This window comes from Thamnophis elegans, chromosome 1, assembly GCF_009769535.1.
Source record: "Thamnophis elegans isolate rThaEle1 chromosome 1, rThaEle1.pri, whole genome shotgun sequence".
Taxonomy (NCBI): domain Eukaryota; kingdom Metazoa; phylum Chordata; class Lepidosauria; order Squamata; family Colubridae; genus Thamnophis; species Thamnophis elegans.
This window is the reverse complement of record NC_045541.1, coordinates 82,869,843-82,890,843: the sequence shown is the minus strand read 5'-3', so window position 1 is coordinate 82,890,843 and position 21,001 is coordinate 82,869,843. Positions and strand designations below refer to the sequence as shown.

At 42.1% G+C, this 21,001-nt stretch overlaps 1 protein-coding gene across 1 annotated transcript in view; it reads right to left on the bottom strand.

Annotated features, from left to right (window-relative positions):
* Positions 1-21,001, bottom strand: part of USH1C (USH1 protein network component harmonin) — a 63,776-nt gene that overhangs the window by 14,631 nt on the left and 28,144 nt on the right. The window contains exons 14-15 of the mRNA XM_032209197.1: positions 15,549-15,673; positions 14,931-15,004 (exon numbers count right to left, since the gene is read on the bottom strand). Coding sequence (XP_032065088.1) covers positions 14,931-15,004; positions 15,549-15,673 — 199 coding nt within the window. The remainder of the gene's footprint in view (positions 1-14,930; positions 15,005-15,548; positions 15,674-21,001) is intronic.

Here is a 21,001-nt window from a genome sequence, read left to right as displayed (position 1 = left end):
TCTGGATGTTCTGCTCTGGCTACTACGAAGCCTCCTCCTAGAAGGTAACAAGGAAAACAGGTTGTGACAAGAATGTGTAGTGTTCCAGTGGACCCTGGCCAAGCATCGATTATATGCGTGTTCTGGATAGGTGGAAGTGAACTGCCAATAATCTTCCCTGCCTTTCATCATTTTCTGCACTGCCTTCCTGTCCAAAGCAGTAATGCTTCCAAACCAGAGTGTAATGCAATATGACAAGATGCTCTCGATCGTCCGTCTATAGAAAGTGGTAAGGACGAGGAAAGGAAGATGTATTTTTCTCATGCAACACAGAAAATGCAGGTGCTACTGTGCTCGCTTCACCAAAGTCTCACTGTTGAGTGGCAAAGACAGCCTACTCATTAGCTGCATACCCAGAAACTTGATGCTGCTAACCACCTACACAGGTAAATTATTAATACTCAGACATGCATCGCTGTACCTGCATTTTCTGAAATTGACAATGATCTTTAGTTTTTCCAACTTTTAAAACAAGGCTGTTTTTATTACACCAGTTCACCAAACCCTCTACCTTCTTATGCTAAGCATTCTCATCGTTGTCCTGAATAAAGCCCACTATTGTGGTATCATCCGCATACTTCACTGATAGTTGGTGACAAACCTAGTACAATAGCCAACAGGGTGACCAGCAGACTTAGCACACAGCCCTGAGGAGAACCTGTGCTCAAGAAAATATTGTTAGAAATATTAGATCCAATTCGTTAATACTGGGGCCTCTCAATAAGAAAATCAAGAATCCAATTGCATAAAGGAGTATTAAAGCCTAAACGACCCAGTTTGTCTACTAGATGCTGAGGGACAATTATATTAAATGCCAAACTGAAGTAGACAAACAACATTCACAGATGAGTATTTCTTTCCCCTAAGGGCGCCAAGCTCAGATGGAGAACACAAGAAATAGCATCCTCTGTGGAATGATTTGGACGGTAAAAAACTGAAGTGAGTCAAATGCTGGAGGGAGACTAAATACAATAATGTCCTTTATCACCTCTCAAAACATTTAATAATGATGGATGTAAGTGCAACTGGACGGCAGTCACTGAGACCCATTATTGTAGACTTTTTTGGCACTGGCCAAAAAAACCCCCATGATGGGACCCCTCCCTGCTAAAATAAAAGATTGAAAATATCTGTAAGAAACACAAGCCAACTCATCTGCACATTCCCTAAGAACACACCCGGGAATATTATCTAGGTCTGTTGCCTTCCAAATGTTAACTTTCTAAAATATCCTTTGGACCGAGGTAACATCAAAGCTAAGCACTTGCTCATCAGGATGGGGCACAGCTTTCCTTGCAGGGATCTTATTCCAAAATTGTGCTCATTTATAAACTTTGTGTCACTCTTGCAACTCGATGGAGCCACCTTATAATCTGTAATGGCCTGGATTCCTTGCCACATACACCTGTTCGTCGGGTACTGAAAAAAGTTCTAACTTTCTTACAATGGCCTTACTCGGCTCTTTTTATGGCACTTTTCAAATGAGCTCTGGCTGTTCTAAGTGCCATCATATCACCAGATTTAAAAGCCACATTCTATGCTTTTGACATCTTGCGAATTTCATATGTCAACCATGGTTTTTCATTAGCCCTAACAATAATGCTTTTAAGGACTCAGACAACCTCAATGTACTTTTGAATATATGCAGATACAGTGCTGGAATACTTCTCTATGTTTATATGTTAGTTATCTGTTACTGCTTCTTTAAACATGTCCCAATCCCTGTGGTCTGCCTAGCACAAACCTCTGTATATGGCAGCCACAGTTGCTGGTGAAACATCAGGAAATCTATTTTCTAGACCCTGTTTACAAAACTCTGAAGTCCAGCATTGCCTAACAGATATTAGCCATGAAAGCCCAGTAAACCTTTGACTGTCTTTGAAAAAACAATCTTTTGTTTGACAATTAACTAAGAATACTAGAAAAGCTAAGATTAAAACAAAATATACTCTTATACAAAATCCAACCTTAATTACAACCACTGGCAAAGACATCTGCAACAAATTTACTAATCTGAGAATTCATTTATGCCACCTTGGCCATTCTATGTGCATTCACGCAATCCATCACTTTCCTCATTTATTACCAAACCACATTTTCTGAATGATATCAATTAATTTCAACAAAGGATCCAGTTGAAATAAGATAGAATTGAATGGAAAAAAATATCCATATTCCTTATGTTATATTTAAATGAAAAGGTCTAAGAGTCACTAGTAATTTCAAATGACTGGAGAATTTACAGCATCAGATCTTTTTGTATTCATAGCCAGCTTTTTCATAATGTAAGAGAACTGCATGCATTCTTTGAAAAAAAAAACAAAGCTTGCTATTTGCATTTTTATCTTAATATTATGAGACAGAAACGAAAGATAAAACTGAGTCAGATCACTAATATCACACACATATGCAAAAAGGAAATAGGATTTTACTTGTTTTTTGTTAGTTTTAAATGATGAATTGTAAACCACCATCCTTTTAAACATCTCTTGAGGCTGAAAAGAAAGAAAAACAACTCACTGAATTATCAGCTAGTTCATTAGATATGCATCGCTCCACTCCTTCATGCTCACATGCATTTTAATGTTCTTCAATTTTACATATTCTATTTCTCTAATCAAAGTTACAGAATTATTGGAAAAAACAATCCTGTGGGATGTACATGGTTTTCAGAACTGTGGATAGGCAAATAGATGATGGTTACAAAAGCTAGCTCTTCTGGACTATTTCAACTTTTCTTGGGAAGAGCCCTAGAAAGGGAAGGTAAGAAGCTGGTTACAACCATCTATGTTTAACTGAATTCTTCTTCCACCATTAATATCAGGCTGTCCTGTAAGAAGAATCTCTAAAGGAAGAAGCCAGAAATAAGGCTAACTCAAAGGACAAATCACTGCAGTTTTCTTGGCCATCTTTTCAGAAATAGTTTGCTATTGCCTGGGTCTGAGAGAAAATGATTAGATCAAAGTTATTCAGGGAGCTTCCATACCGAACAGAGAATAAGAATTTACAGTCTTTAGGCTTCTAATCCAGCACCTTTGACCACTACACCAAACTTCTACACACTTCCAGGTACAAACTAAAGACAAACAGTGGCCAAAGCTGTTGCTGACAGCATATATACTACAGGGGTGGGTTCCGGCTGCGGCTACTGCCAGTTTGCTCAGGGACGCACCATGCACATTTGATGCGCGCTGCGTGCACATGCATAGTGCAACAAAAATTGCTCTGCGCATGTGCAGAAGGTAAAAACAAGATGACGGTGCCTACAGTGCCATTGAGAGAACCAGTTTGGGGGCATGGCACTGTCAGTTCCAGTGACCCAAGCCACCAAGTTACTACTGATTGGGCTGAACCAGTCCAAACCGGTAGGAACCCATCTCTGATACACTAGCTAAAAAAATTGTCCAGTGAAAAACAATTATATTATTTGGAAATATTTCACAATGGTTTATTGAAAATAAATTGTAGCTGTGTTTTCGGAAGCTCATTTTGAATAACTGGATGCATTTTTCATTGTATGCCTTGCATAAAATGGGCTAGCTAGAGTTTCATTTCATTAATGTGAGACTGTAATAGAGCCTTAGAGCAGATTCAATTTTTTTACAGCAGATTTATCCTTATCAGTTCCACATTATTTCATAACATGAGTCTGGAGCATGCTATGGCCAGGGAATAATATAAGAACTTTAAATTCAGAATGGCAATGGTGAAGAAGTGAGGCTGGATAACAGTCTCTCAGCAGGTGTGTTAGAATAGTAACTTAAGTTAAATGTGCTGATGAAGCTATACCTAAATTGAAACAGTAGCTCATTTTCCTGCTTTAAGCTATTTGAAGAGCTGTAAATAAAATCAGGGGGAAAAGCTATTTAAATTGCAGATTAAGCTTTTTTGATACTGTTTTCATCAGCAAAAATATTACGGAGATAAGGATGTAATATTCTGAGAAAACTACAGGATCTCCAATAATCTGATTGAATTTACTACTGACTTATTTCTTTCATTCTCTGGAGCTCTGCTTTGACCAGCATAAAGAATCTAAGTTTAGCTAATATGTTCCTTTTGTCCAGGTCTCCTGAAGCACTTAGGAAATTACAATGGCCATCAGTCACCTAATGCAGGGGTGTCAAACTTGCAGCCCACAGACTTGATGCATAACATGCTGGTCACCCCCACCCCCATTTAGGGGGGGAGTTGTGATATGTCACATGATGATGTGTATCAAGAGTTTGACACCCTTGACCTAATGGGTTTCCTTCGGAAAGTTTCAGCTAGAAGTCAAGTAAGCTCACAAGGGCTGATAACAGTGGCGGGTTTTAAATTTTTTTAGAATCTCTTCTGTAGGTGTGGCCTGCTTTGTGGCAGTGGCTTGCCGGCCATGTGACTGAGTGGGAGTGGCTTGGCAGTCATGTGACTGAGTGAGCATGGCCAATTTGTAAAATGTGGTGAAACTCACTTAACAACGCTCTTGCTTAGCAACCAAAATGTTGGGCAGAAACTCTGGCATTTGAAGCATGCAAGTCTTAAAGCTGTCAAGTTACAAGGCCCTTGCACCCCAACCCTTTAGAAAAAAACCCACAGGGATGTTCAGACTTGATAGCTTTAAGACTTTAAGTTTAGATAAGACTCTTAGAGGCAGGCGGGGCGATTGGTGAGGCAGCCAATCAGTGAGCGGCGGGCAGGGCAAGCGTGATGCGGATGGGCGGGGGTAGGGAGCTGGAACCAGTTCTAAACAGCACAGTAGATTTGTGGAACCTCTTCTATAGAAGAGGTTAGAACTGGTAGGAACCCACCCCTGGCTGACAAGCATAGGAATAGGCCCAGGTTCTGGTACATTATTCAGGAACTTATGAAATTTGTAATAGCAATAGCACTTAGACTTATATACCATTTCACAGTGCTTTACAACCCTCTACTAGATTATTATTGAAATGTTCATAATAAAAATATATTTTCAAGAAAAGAAGTACTCTTTACATTCTCAATTTACTTTTAAATTTAGCTTTTCATCCTAAATATGCATAAGGCATATTTGGTGGAATTCAATTTTTTTTACCATGGTTCTGTGGGCGAGGCTTGGTGGGTGTGGCTTGGCATGGCAGGCATGGCTGGGTGGGCATGGCAGGGAAGGATACTATAAAATCTCCATTCTCTCCCAATCAGCAGGGACTCGGGAGGCAGAGAATAGATGGGGCGGTACCAGATTTTACTGGTTGGTGGTATTTACCAGTTCTCCAAACTACTCAAAATTTCTCCAGAACTAGTCAGAACCTGCTGAATACCACCTCTGGCATAAGGACATTTATGGAGTCTGGGAAAGAAAAATGAAGTTTTCCAACATGGCAAGAGTCAAATGGAGTTTTGTCTTACAAATCAAGCATGGAGCCATCTATGAGGAACTCTATCAGAGGAGCAAGCAGTTGATATAGAGTCTACTTCAATTACTCATGGATAAATTGCCCAGCCATTGGGAATTGGACAGAATATTAATTTACTTATCTCACCGGCTCAGGGTTGACTCAGCCTTCCATCCTTCTGAGGTGGGTAAAATGAGGACCCGGATTGTTGTTGGGGGCAATATGCTGACTCTGTAAACCGCTTAGAGAGGGCTGAAAGCCCTATGAAGCGGTATATAAGTCTAACTGCTATTGCTATTGCTATAACTACTGGTAGTGCCAGTGGTTATCAGCCCTCTAGATGCCAAACCAAAGCCTTGGATGACACTTTGAAAAACTGCCCATTTACAAAATTTCCATTTGTCAGTTGCAAAAGGTCATATTGCTTGCATCTACACGTATATTACGTCAATACACTACAACCTCCTAGGTACTTGGGAAGAATTCGAATGATGACGGAATAAAAACAAAATAGCAAACTTGACTTCCTGTGTCCTAATAAACATGTCTAGAGATTAGGTAGCTTAGAGTCTCCAAGTAGAGGGCAGACATTCATCTCTCAGAGATACAGTAGTAGATATTGCATCAAGCAGAGTGTTGAACTAAAGACCTCTATAATCTCTTCTAATCCAGTCATTCTGATATATAAATATGCACACACAGGAAGAAGTAGAGTGTGCTAGGAAACCTTATTCTGTGTAACAAAAATTCATGCAGGACAGGGAGAAGCAGAGTTAATGAGGAACTAACCAAGCAAGAGTATGCAGAATGAGAATTTGAGCTGCCTGGAGAAGCCCCCCTCCTTGTAACATTTTACAAGATTAAGTAAAATCCACAATTTTGTCAAGTCTTCTCTCTATTATTTCCAAGCCCAGGAGGAAAAATATCATCATCTTATGAAATTAAGCTTAGGAGGACAAAAAAGTTGGCATCCATGAAAGACTGTTCCCTCCAAGCTTATTGTGTTTATCAAATAACTGTGAAAGGCAGCAGGTGAGGAACAGATGGTGTATTTTTTCCACCCCAATTATGTTCCTTAGAAGCAATCTACTCTACTACAAAGCTAAACCTAGAAGAAAGCGTCCATTGACCTCAATCAATGTCTGAAAACTGGAAAATAAATTCAGAATGTATTATTCCATGAGGCCAGAACTAGTAATATCCATCTTGACAAAGCAAACTATTTCTGATTACAACTGGCAATTGAAAAATGCAAACCAAATATTTGCCAACCATAGTAATCTTGAGGTGATATATCATTAATTATTGAAAGCATTCAAATAGCTGTGCTGTTAATTATAACTGAATGAACTGAATAAAAACAATTTGAAAGTCTACACTTAGAAATGGTAAACCACAATCTCATAAATTGGGTGATAATGCTCATTTTTGCAAATTAAAATGACATAATGAGAAGTATTTTAGTGGGGAACTTTGGTCAATTAATGCTTATTTTTTAATTGCCATTTTTTTTACTTTACTGGTAAGATAGTCTTAAATGACATAAAAATGATCCTTCAACTGTTTATGGAAATAAAAAGAAATGGTCTAATTGATAAATATAGAAAACCTTTCATTCTATTTTCATTTTCTATTTTATTTCTGCATTCTGTTTTATTTTCATTCTACTTTTCTGCTTGCCTAATTCTACATAGATATTAATAAGTAAAGGTAAAGGTTCCCCTCACACATATGTGCTAGTCGTTCCCAACTCTAGGGGGTGGTGCTCATCTCCCTTTCAAAGCCGAAGAGCCAGTGCTTTCCGAAGATGTCTCTGTGGACATGATTAAATGCCAAAGACGCACAGAACGCTGTTACCTTCCCACCAAAAGTGATTCCTATTTTTCTACTTGTATTTTTACATTTTTGAACTGCTAGGTTGGCAAAAGCTGGGACGTAACGGGAGGTTACTCTGTTACGCAGCGTAGGATTCGAACTGCCAACCTTTCTGATCGACAAGTTCAGCATCTTAGCCACCGAGCCATTGAGTCCCTGGAGATATTAATACAATACTAAATTTTACAATATAGAAAGCTTAGTTTATTCAGTTTGTATCCTAACTAAAACTCCAATGTACATGGTATCTTTATTCTTACTATTTTCCCAAGAAAACTGGAGGAAATTTTACAGATATGATTGAATGGGGAAAAATTCTTATTATTAGTTCTGCATTTTAAACTTTTGTTTTATAATCTATTTTGCTTGTAGTAACCACAGGGGAGATGATAGGAAGTGATCTCATATTATGTATTAGTGGACATATTGAGCTTTTGTTGTTAAAGATTTTGTGATGATTGGGTGGTGGAAGAGACAATAATAGATGGCAACATTGGGCACCATGAGTGGCAACAAGAGAAGAGACCTAAAAGATTTGGGAAGGCCAGATGGAAGGCCAGGTCTGCCAGAGGCCTTGATTCCAAGCCTGGAATCTAAGAATGCCAATAATTTCATGGCTACAATAGGCTGGTAAGTGAACCTTTTTAAAAACCAATTTGTTTAGTTATTTAATGAAAGTCCATTTGTCCCCTTGTTCCTATGCTAAGCAACTGTCTGTTCTGTAGCTTCACCCTACCCATTACTTTATAGACTTAAAGAATTTCTGAACCTTTCAAGTGACTTGATATAGGCTACACAGCAAAAGGATAGTAAAACAAAAAAGCAAAACAACCACAAAGAGATTATGCAACAAATTCAACCAAATGCCCATTGTGCAAAAGAAAGTGTTTAACATATTTTAATTTTTAAATACCTCTGAATTATTCAGTGTACATTCAAGCTAGAACTACAGCAAGCGAGGCTGACAGTGATAGTGGGACAGCTGGTCTCCTATACATTCAAAGCACACAGAATATATCAACATAGACTTACCAGAGCTTCTGATTTGGTTGTAGGTCTGACTACAATATTGTGGTCAGGATGCAGCATAACTGGTTTGGAAACTATAGGTACAGCTGGATGACGCTGTGCAGGGGTGCCTGGAGTAAATTGCTACAGGGGTTCCAATGTAAGAATGTTACAGAAAGGATGTGTACATTTTATGCAGACCAAACACTCTTTCTGGGTCCTACTAGATGACACATTTAATAAGACGCTCTGTCCAATCTCACCAGAAGTGGATCCCTCAAATAAGTGGATCCTATGCCATAACATAGGTGTAACCAGCCTTTTGAATTGCCCTTGAAAGCTAGTAATCAGTGCTGTTTGTTCTGTGTTTAGCAATACAGTACTTTCTTTTCTACCCTCTAAATCATATCTGCCAATAAACAACACTGCTCATCCTGAATCTTGGACATTACCTACCTCTTCAGTAATGTATAGAAGGGGGGGAGTGAGTAATACAATTTATAAAAAATGCTTCCATGCAGCATAGTGGAAAAAAATGATGACATGACATGATAAAGCAATTAAAATGCACTTATGGAAAGTTATAAAAATGAGAAATACTTCAGAACAGTATCATGCAAGGTAAAAGACACAGTCAAAAATATTTTCATATCTTGATAATGTGAATCGGCAGCAGCATAAGCAGCAGATAATTGTGAGTGCCACAAAATATATATTCTATATCATACCTTTGGACTGGAAAGGTAGGTCTGCTTGCCGCTTTGTGCATTAACTGGACTAATCTTTATTTCTTTGTAGTTTTTCCCTTCCCAATCATCCAGGGAATTTTCTGCCCCACTAGGCTGAAAATTGTAGTAGCCAGTTTTTTCATTCAAATGAGTGGACATTGGATGATGGAAAGTGCCAGCAGTCTGCATAGAAGGATGAATGGGTGGTGGAGATGGTGGTGGCAAAAGAGGTGGTGGGACATGTGCCCAAGGAGATGGAGAGGATGATGGAATCCATGAAGGTGAATTAGGTATTGGCACTGATCCCTTAGTAGCTGGAATATTTGGTGGAGAAAGCGGATAAGCTGCTGAGGCTACAGACACTGTATGGGGTAACGGAGGCTGAGGTGCTGGGCGTTTTGAAAGCTTGCCAGTATCATTTAAGTTGATATCATCAAGGTCAGTGGTATGGAGCTGCAAGCCGCCAGCAAACCTTCGCACAGATGTAGCAGAAGCAGAAACAGCAGGATGTACACCTGTTTTCTAGTATACAGATTTATTTTAATGCAGCACTTGCTTAAAATAGCTGAATACAACTCCACTAACAGTAAAAAGCAAGGAACTAGGCTCAAAACCCCAATGCTATCAATTTCTATAAAACAATCCTTATTTTGTCTGGTTGTTCCACACCAATAGATAAGAATTTGTATTAAAGGAAACTGTTATGTATAAGACATCTCCTATAGCCCAAGAAACATTTTCAAACCCAGGCAAACAAAGGTGGCAAAATGGAAAGAAAGTTGGAGCTTTCCATGGATGCAGCTTCTCTTAATCTACCCTGAGGGCAAAGCTGGATTCTGCTTTCTTACCAGCTAAGAGCCACCTTGCCCACCAACACCCACCATCCTGGTAGGCATACAAGGTACAAAATGGATGGCCACTTGCATCCCATGAGCCACAAATTTGAAACCTTTTATCTAGGTCATTCCTAATAACATAATGTGATTACTGAATTAAAATGGATGGGTCTATTTCTACATAATATCTGAAACATTTTTTTTCATTATAATTGCCTGATAAAACAAGCAATTTACTACAGATCATACTGCAAGTTACGTCTTAAAAAACAGTTCGTAAGATTACAAAACAAATATTTTACTGGGGGAATGAGAATCTTATTTTACCTCAGGAGAATCATTCTCCACCGAGGAGATTTGCTCTAAACGTGTTTGACAGAGCTTTTCCACCCAATGCTGAGTCTTTTCTGATTCTTCTAAATCTTCTCGTTCAGTCTCAGACACCTGAGAGTTGTAGCATAATTTTAGAAGAAAATTTAAGAGTTGACATTTATAGATTTTATATTCAAAGGCACACTTGAAATATATTTTGGCAATAAAATGTTGTGTGCAGATCTAAATATTTTTTGTAATTCATCTATTGCATCCTCAGCAAATTCCTAAACACATCTTCACTACGTATTAAAATTGGTTGATTGTTAGATTTGAGTTGATACTTTTGTCTCAACAAGTCTTGCTGAAATAAACGGGGTTATATCTAAGAGTTGCAGAGTCCATTTCTTATCACTCAGTGATTTATAACTGAATGTCTGTAGGAATCTGGCACTTTGTAGAACTCTCCCAGTTTCATGTCATTAATTATCCTTTGGGCAGATGGCAATACAGTAAAAACCCCAAATATATGACATATACCTGATTGCTTTATATAAGCAGCTGTTCAAATAAACCACTATTTTAGAGGCGATATTAAAGTGCTCTGTCTATTTCACACATATAATACATCCATTTATCAGATTTATCAAATATTGATCATATATGTGAGTATGCTCCCCACTAACCATTATACTAATTTCTGTGGTAAGCAAAAATAAACAGTCTAACATACTTCATATTCCAAGTAACAAACACAAGAACAACTGTCATCCAGTTTTCCAAGCATTTATTCCTAGGGAACATAAACAGGACTGCTTATGTCTGCCAACTACTTATTCTTCCCGTTTGGTGAGAATTACATGTAGAAAAAGGAATATTCCTTTTGAAATATGTAAGGAAGTCACAGGGGAATCCATTTTTAGAATAAAATATATATAGGGGGGTATAGGGTTCACACAATATGGCTGACCTATTTAATGAGCTGTCCATTAAATTAATAGTCTTGGGTTCATTCATACACTGGACTAATGAATGGCTGTTTGGAGGGAGGCCAGGAGAGTGTCTCTACCTTTTTCTTGGCTGAACAAACCAAAACCTCTGGAATGGTACAATCACATTTGGTGGCAACATCTCAGATGTGGAGGGACTTACTATTCTAATCTTTGAACGTCTTTTTATCCCAAATAGCAAGAGGTATGTGTGTGTGTGAAAACTGAAATGGTAATAGTGAATGGAATCTCTCCACTTTACTGAAGTCTTTTGATATACAACACCAAAAAAATTATAGCATGGTATTCAACACGTCCGCTCATAAGTATGGAAAGATTTGTTGGTCTTCCAATGAATCTAAATGCCCATCAAATAAATTTCAGAACCACATTACTGTATTTTTCATAGTATAAGACGCACCTTTTTTCCTCAAAAAAGAGGCTGAATGTCTGGGTGTGTTTTATACAGTGAATACAGCATTTTTTCCACCTGAAGCCCTGCTCCTTCACCAAAATGGCCATGCATACCCTTATGGAGGCTTTCAGAGAGCTCCTGGGGGCTGGGGAGGGCAGAAATGAGCAAAAAATGGGCCGTTTCCCCCCCCCCCCCCCGCCACCAGCAGCACTCTATAACCCTCCATAAGGCTATGCATGCAATTTTTTGACAAAAAACGGACCGTTTTTTGCTCATTTTGGTCCCCCCCAGGAGCACTCTGCAGCTCCCAAGGCTATTCATACCTTTTTTGGGGGGAAAATGGGCCCATTTTCATGAAAAACAAGCCGTTTTTGGGAGGTTTGCAGAGTGCAAAAACTTTTGGAAAGCTCCTTAACTGATTGATGATAATTACATTGATCAGTAGAAATACCTAACTATCTACTGTATTTCTCTCTCTCTCTATTTCTCTCTCTATCCCTCTACCTACCTACCTACACACTCTCTCTCTCTCCCTACTTACCTACTGTATTTCTCTCTCTCTCTCTCTCACACACACACACCCTTTAACTACCTACTTACCTAACTATACACATTTTCAAATATAAGTCCATATCTAAATACCCAGGAGTGTGCATGTTTTTTACTCTTTTCATACAGGAAACAGAGACATACATATCACAAAGAACATACCTCTTGAACCAATCGGCTGATTTTCAATTGCTTTTCTCTTTCCAAATTCTCTTCTTTTTCCTTGAGAAGTTTTAACTCAAACTCCAGTTGCATTTTGCTTTTTTTCTGTTCACTAAGACTGTCACTTTTTGCTTTTATTCTTTCTTTACCTTTCTGGATTGTTGTTATATTAATATTAATTATACATGTATACTACAATGCGCCAGAGTTTCTCCTAGATAACTGTGACACAACCATCCAGTTATTAAAGCAGCAAGACATAAAAACCACTCTGATAAAGAGTAAGACAAGCATGAAATTCCCTCAGATTTTGAGGGAAAGCTAGAGATAGCAAGGTTCATGCATACTTGTTATAAATTTCCCACTATACTGATCTGAACCCCCCCTCCCCAAATCTACAGTTTTGCATGCTTTTAAAGAATAGGTCCTAATATAAGTAATGGAAGCATTCTATCAGGCAATATAATACATAATGCCCAAATGATAAAGCCACAAATTGCACAAAGATCAAAACCAAAACTAAACAACACAGCAAAAGCCTTCAATTGATAACAAATTACTTATTTGGAATTTCACTGAACTGCTTAAATGTCTCAGTTTGATAACTTTAATATGAGTTAATAGAAGAGATTGTTTTTAATGGACTTAACCAAATTAGCTTTCTGGAAAACAATGTCCATTATCTTAAAGATAAAAAAAATATTTGCAGAGATAAGCCACTTAGAGTCAGATGACTGAAATGGCATAAACCAGTAGGTTTACTTCCAAATAAGAGTATTTGCATCATTTACAGTTCTGCACACCACAATGGAGAATGTATTTGTGTAGATATAAAGTATATTAGATAGTAAGATACTGTATTTTCATTCACACAGAGGACAGCTCCAGCTTGCCTTCCTTTAACATCCCCTTGCATTATTAAAAACCTATTATGGAAGGTTCTGCCAATTAATGTGGGAGAAAGAAAGGGAAGACACTCTTACCGGATAATTGGCCCAATTTGGGAAAGGCAAGAACTAGAATGCTTTTCTACGTAACAGGTTAGGATATAAATCATTATAACACATTCAGACCCTTCCTTCCTTTCATGCTTATCAAGATAACCCTAACTACAGAAAATGCACATGGGTTCAAATGCAATGATCACAGCAAACTTTTCAAAATGTTCAATATTTTTCTACCTTGCGAATAGTAGGAAATTTCCCCTCATACCGATAAAACCATCCAAAAGCTATATGTATAAAGAGAACAATGCATTATAGATACTGTATTTATATCAGCAGATTACAACATATAATCCACATAAAAAGGATGAAAATTATAGCAATGGAAATATAAATTTTAATCTTAACTTGGAAACAGCCATAAAAAATAGGCAGAAGTCTTTTCTTCAGATTATGAGAGTTCTAGCCACTTCACTTTCATAATCACTTTGTACACAAGTAACTTTCATTTTTATTCACTTGCATTGTTTTGATACATGTGCTTTAATCCAAGCATTATAACTTAATTTTTGGGAAGCAATACTGCATGGTACTCTCTAACTAAAAGTTTTACTAGTTATATTGATACAGAGCATCTGTTTTGAGTTGCTATTAGCTGGTGTGCACAGAAATCATACCTATTGGATCTCTGTTCCCAACAATGTACAAAATACTAATTTTGAAAATTAAAATAAATATGATCTCAGAATGGGATAATAACCCAACATACTTCTTTCCATCAATAGCAGGGAAAATGCAGCTATTAGCTTTCCACAAAAAATTGCATTGAATATTCATTTGGTTTTTTTAATGGAAAAATACATTAGCTGAACTTGTAATATCATTGCTGATATGGAAAAGAATTACTATTTATTCTAAAGGTATATTAAGATTACTGGTATTTTGCCAGTTGTATATCAGCTCAATATAATAATGCTACTTTTTTCAAGTTTTAAATAGTATTTATACAATATAAAGCATGGCTGTAATTTAGTAAGATATCTCCATGTGTTCAAATATCTTCCATCCCTTTAAAGACCACATTATATATTTTCAGTTATAGATGTTCAGCTTATAATTAAATTACAGTTTCATACTTGGCTAGTCACCTGGATATTTAAAAAGGCTAGTATTTATTCCTTGGATACCAGGTCCCAAATCAAACTTGTTAATTAAGAAGATAATATAATTAATTTTTGTTTCTTGCCCATAATCTTTTTGATAGCACTCAAAACCTCACTTTTAAGTGGAGTTAGTTGAAGAAAATCTTTCATTTTTACTAGTTATTCCTAGCTTCTGTAGGTCTTTTCTATTATGAAGTACAGTAATTGTTAAAGGAAATTAAGCAGAAGGATACAGACAAAAGGCACTGTCTTAGTTTCTAATGACAGAAATCACTTAATTTGAACTATTCATTGACCCCAGCTCTGTTTTCAATTGTAATGAGACACAACCTACAAAGAATCCATGCAGGGCAATTTCATGTTTTCCTCTTTGGTTGAAAAATCATACAAAGTTATATTGGCTAGCACAGCAAATAAACATTAATGCTTTCCTAAATTTGAGAATTACAGGAAATCACAGAGAGTGAAGTGCAGTCCAATTTTAAGAGTGACTGTCAGCAAGAGGAACAGTGCAGGCAGTAAGAAAGTCAAGAGAAGTGAAGGTGCTACAGCAAACCTGTTGGCTTTCCTTCAGCTTCAATCCAGTTGTATCATTTGATGTAGACTGATCAAATGCAGTTTCCTCTAAATCTACTTGAAAAAGAAAGGAAGAAAGAAATAAAGAAAGAAGAAATGACAATTCTTTGGCAGGAGGATGGTTCTCATGAAAGAATTTAAATCAAAAAGTCTGTGAAGAAAGTAGACAAATATAGGAATAAGATCAGTTCTGTCTTCTTTCAGGGGTGCCACGCAGTGCCACTATAAATTGATCTGAAATGCCAACCATTTATGTGTCCCAAGAATCATACAATAGCCATTAAAATAAGTCAATATACTTGGACCCAGAAATATGGATTTCCGTAAATTAGTTCCTATTGAAAAGCAAAAGAAGAAGCACTCGTTCTTCCTTAGTTTATTGTATTTTTTTGTTTTTCTCCGGAAAAGCCTTTAGAAGGCACAGCATTTAATCAAAGTAACAGAGAGTGAGACAGAAAAAAAATCAATAACTGCCCTAGAAATTCACTTCCGCAGCTCAAATCTCTGGCTTCTCCCCATGCTTGCAGTTTGAGAAATGCACTGTGCTGGAATTAATGAAACACATTTCTTATACATAAGAATACAACTTCTTACTTACAGCGATGTTTAGGACGAGGTGGCGAATGTACTTCTGCAATTACAGTTTTGGCAGCATTTAGTGATTCTTTATGACCCCAGTCTTCCTCCCACTGCTTTTTGAACTTCTCTTCCTCTGCCTTTATCCTGGAAAAGAGGAAAATATTGCTCCTTTAGACAGCGTAGGATGAAAGGATATGATAGAGTCACCTTAGTTTAGACTTAAACTAAATATAGTCTAGACTTATATATTAGTCTGTCTCTGGACATAAACCAAACAGAAACATTCCTTGTTTTATTGTAAACTACCAGGAGATTTAGAAAGTTGGTAATTAAAAACATTAACAACTCAATCAATATATAAAGCAACTAACTAATCTGAGCTTGATGATAGAAGTAAGTTGTGCTATAAACACACCAAGCAAGGCTGAGTTTATTTACTTTATTATTTATAACTTATAGCTAACAAAAATGTCAAAAGCATATCAACATAAATTGCATAACACACTCAAAATTAAACATCCCCAATCCTTCTGATTTCAGAACGTGCTATTTAAGTAGGTACTCAAATTTTCAGTTCAAAAGCTTTAACTGTGGTTAAGTCTATAATAGAAAATACCAACCTGACTTAGTTGCTTGGCCTTTGGCTAGTTTTTGTTTTGAAGACTGAAAGGAGGGACGCGACCACAGGGTGAACGGAACACTATTTATTAACACAAGTAAGTATGACAGCGATTCAAGGTAACCCAGAGCGCGCCAAACTATATATACAAGGCTTCAGCCAATAGGAGCCTGGGACTTGGACAGCAACAGCTGTCAAGCTCCCGGGTCCAATTAGAACTCACACTCTGCCGGCAACAGCCTCCCTCGCGTCCTAACCAATCAGGAGGGAGGAGGCTGTTGCTGACCATCAAAAGGTGCTGAAGTCACTCTTAACCACGTAGGCCATTTGCATGGGCTTCATGAATATTCAATACCCCTTCCCCCCAGTTCTGCGCATGCTCCCCGGGTGGAGCATGCGTAGTCCTGTAAATAGGCGGGGCGGTGCCGGACCCGCCCTGACCTTCGCAGTTCTACAGGAGTCGTCGGCGGAGGAGGACCTCCTTGTGGTAGCTCCTCCCGGAAGGGGGTGTAGCTCCAGGGCACACCTTCTCGGGATGGCCCAGAAGGAGGGCTCAACTGCAATGGTGAGCAGGGGCGTGGTGGCGTGTCCTGGATGACAGAGTCAGGTCTGGGAGGCGTGTCAAGGGGGAAGGACATAGAAAGAGGTGCAGACCGTTTTTCGGCGGCTTGAGATGTTGGTTGGAGTCCCCTGCAGGGGGCGCTCGGGTAGGCTGGGCCTGGTGTGGTGAAGGCCCAAGGCTTCGCTTCTCCGGATTGAGTTCCTGGTGTTTGATAGGAGAGGCCTGGTGTGGCGAAGGCCTCAAACTGCATCCCCGGACAGGCAGGGCTGACATCGGTTGGGTCCGGGCTGTCGGCTGGTGGCGGGAGGCGCCTCCTCAATTGATCCAGGTGGCGCCTCCATTGGGATCCGTCAGCCAATCCGACCCTAAAAGAACAGGGGCCTGTCAGGGCAGTTACGGTGGCTGGAACCCATTTTGTAGGCCCAGAAAATGCTCGGGCCCATACTGTGTCCCCCAGTTTGAATGAACGGGGAGGAATAACCCCCAGGTTGCTCGGCTGATCCCCTGAATACAACGGGTGTAGCCGGTCCAGGGGAGTCCGCAGACGCCGGCCCATCAAGAGCTCCGAGGGGCTTCGGTTGGTTGTAGGGCAGGGAGTGGAATGTTGGCTTAGCAGGTAAGCCGCCACTTTCTCCTGCCAGTCGCCCCGGTCCATGCGGCCCAGGGCCTCCTTCGCTGAGCGGACCGCCCGCTCCGCCCGGCCATTGCTGGCCGGGTGGTACGGGGCTATGGGCGCATGTCGGATCCCTTGCCCGGCCAGAAATTCTTGAAACGTGGTGGACATAAATTGGGGCCCATTATCCAAAACTACCAGGTCCGGCAACCCGTGGGTTGCGAATAGCCTCCTCAAGGCCCGGACCGTACTCTCAGCTGTGGTGGAGCCCATCAGGACCAGCTCCACCCAGCGGGAGTAGGCATCCACCACAATCAAGAAACTCTGACCGTGGAAGGGGCCGGCAAAATCCAGGTGGAGGCGTGACCACGGGCCTCTCGGAGCCTCCCACTCGCGAGCAGGCCCAGCTGGGGGGTTTGGCTTAGATTGTTGACACGGAGTGCAGCGGCCTACATAGGCCGCTATCTCTGAATCCAGTAAGGGCCACCAGACATAGCTACGGGCTAATGCCTTCATTCGTGCTATGCCCGGGTGATCCTTATGGAGCAGGGACAGGACTTGTGGTCGTAGCGCCGTGGGGATCACCACTCGATCCCCCCAAACGAGGCATCCCCCGTGGAGGGAGAGCTCCGCCTGTCGGATTTTAAAGGGCTTGAAGCCCTCTGCCACCTTGTCCATGGGCCATCCCCTCAAGACCCAGGAAGCGACCTGGGAGAGGAGAGGATCGGCCTTAGTGCAGGCCGCGACATCCGCGGCCGAAATAGGGAAACCGGAAGACGCGATGGACAGAATGGAGAGACTGGGCACCTGGGCGGTATCGGTTTCCGGCAAGGGGCAGCGGCTTAGGGCATCGGCGTGTCCCAGCTGCTTGCCTGGACGGTACTGCAGCATATATGAATACGCTGCAAGGAATTCCGTCCATCTTGTCATGCGGGGAGAGAGGATGGGGGGGGTCGGCTTGTCGCCTGCCAGAAGCCCAAGGAGTGGCTTGTGGTCGGTGACAAGAGTGAAAGGCCGACCATAGAGGTAGTTGTGGAACCTCTTAATCCCGGACACTGCAGCCAGAGCCTCCTTGTCGATCTGGCTGTAATTACGCTCCGCCGAGGAGAGTGTCCGGGAGTAATAGGCCACAGGGGCCTCCAAGCCGTTTGGGAGGACATGGCTTAGGACGGCCCCGACTCCATAGGGGGAGGCGTCACACGCCAACGTCAGTGGCATCCTGTCATTGTACTGAATCAGGACTGCTGCTGACGTCAGAGTTTCTTTGACAGCCGCGAACGCATGCGCTTCGCGGCTCCCCCAGCGCCAGGCCGCAGATCGGTCGAGCAACCGATGCAGCGGCTCGGCTAGTGACGCCTTGTGCAGTATAAAAGGGGCGTAGAAATTCAGGAGCCCTAGGAACGCCTGCAGCTCCGCCTTGGAGGTGGGTGCCGGGGCGTTCCTAATGGCTGCGACCTTAGAAGGCGTGGGGTGGATGCCTTGGGCGTCAATCATGAAGCCCAAGAATTCCACCTTTGGGACAGCAAATGAACATTTGCTGCGTTTCAGTTTTAAGCCCGCGCCCCTGAAACGACTGAGGACCTTCCGAAGTACTTCGATGAGTTCTGAGCGGCTGGAAGCAGCGATCAGGACATCATCGAAATACGGAACAACGCCCGGCAGCCCATGGAGCAGCCGCTCCATGAGGCTTTGGAAGATCCCCGGGGCCACGGAAACGCCGAATTGAAGGCGGCGACAACGAAAAGCCCCGCGATGGGTGACGATGGTCTGGGCAGCCGCCGCATCGTCATCCACCGGGAGCTGTTGATAGGCCTGCGCCATATCCAGTTTGGCGAATGTGCAACCCTGCCCCAGGGAGTGGAGCAGGTGTTGCACTACAGGGACTGGATAGGGGTTTGCCTGAAGGGCCAAGTTGATCGTCGACTTGTAGTCGGCGCAGATCCTCACCGACCCGTCTGGTTTAATTGGGAGGACAATGGGTGTCTCCCAAGGAGAATGATCAACGGGCTCGATGACTCCCTGCGCCAACAACTTATCCAGTTCGGCGTCAACCTTGGCCCTTAAGGCAAAAGGCACCCTACGGGCTTTCAGCCTAATGGGAGCAACCTGAGGGTCTAAACTGGCCGTCGAAGACGTCAGCAAACTCCCTTAATACGTCTTCGACGGAAAAGGGGACCACCCGGTGGACTCCTCCTATAGACAATCCCAGGGCTGGGAACCAATCCAGGCCCAAAAGGGCTGGCAGGTCGTCCCTAACAATTAGAACGGGCAGTTTCCCCTGGAATTGGCCATAGCGCACTGCGATAGGGAAGGATCCTAGAGTAGGAATCAACCTCCCTTGATAATCCCGCAGGGAAACCTCAGATGGTACTAAGTGGTTCTGGGGCACTTTGGGGCACAGCTTAGAGAAAAGGGACCAGGGCAGGAGGGACCGTGAAGAGCCAGAGTCCACCTCCATCCGGCAAGGCTGACCTTCCAGCTGGACGGAGGCTGAGACTTTCCGGGCCCCTGCAGCGGCTTGGCTCGCCGTACTGTCAGAATTATTGGGTTGACTGGTAGAATAGCAATCTTCAGCCCACCACGGGGGCCGCTGCTGCTGGCGGCGCGGCTGCGCCTGGGAACGGCTGGGAGACTGAAGGAACGAGGGTGCCGGCAATAGGGCCCTGCAGACTTTTGCTAGGTGGCCTTCTCCCTTGCATCGGTTGCAAATGGCATTGAGGAATGGGCAGGCCGGGCATTTGTGTCGGCCTCCGCATCCCCGGCAGGGCACCATGGACGCCGGCTGCACCGCAGGCTGAGGTTTCGGCTTCCTCTTAGGCAGAGTTCTCATCTGTGCCACCACATCTTCTTCAGGGTCATCAAAAGGCAGGTCATCCTCAACCATGTGGGTTTGAGGAGACACTTCTGGAGGTGGTCGCTCTGGTGTAGATAGCTGCAACCGCTCAATATCGGCCGTGGACTGCTCTGACAGTTCAGCTGCCCGGGCCGTCTCCACGGCCTGAAGCAGGGTGATTCGGTGGTTCCGGAACATGCGGCTCCGCAGGTTGACATCGCGGACCCCGCACACGAACTGCTCTACTAAGTTCTCCTCCAAATTTGAAAATTCACACTGTGTGGCCACTATTCGCAAAGCCTCCAAAAATTGACTTATCGACTCATTTTGTTTCTGGACCCGCCGGCGGAAAGCAAACCGGCGAGCGATGACTGAAGGGGTGGGCGCGTAATGGTTTTTAAGCCTAGCCATAAGCTCGTCCCACCCCAGCTTGTACGCTGGCCTTGGGGCGGCCAGGGCTCTCGCCGACGCGAACATTGACGGTTCGCAGCATGAGAGGAAGAAGCTGCACTTTTCTTCCTCAGTTTGAGCTTGATTCTTAGAAGCAATCAAATAACACTCAAACCTCTCCATAAAACCCTCCCATGATTCTCCGGCCGAACCAAAGGGGGCAAAGGGAGGCAGAGCAGACGTCATCTAGACGGTAGTGAAGGGAGAGACGATGAGAAGACACTAAAAAATTTTTTTTCTCTTCAGGCAGTATCCGTTGCCGGTTTGTACGGCGGCAGCTAACTGCTTGTCTCTCTCTTTTCACCCTAGCGTCGCGGAATCGCTAATCCCACCTTTGTCGCCAGTTTTGAAGACTGAAAGGAGGGACGCGACCACAGGGTGAACGGAACACTATT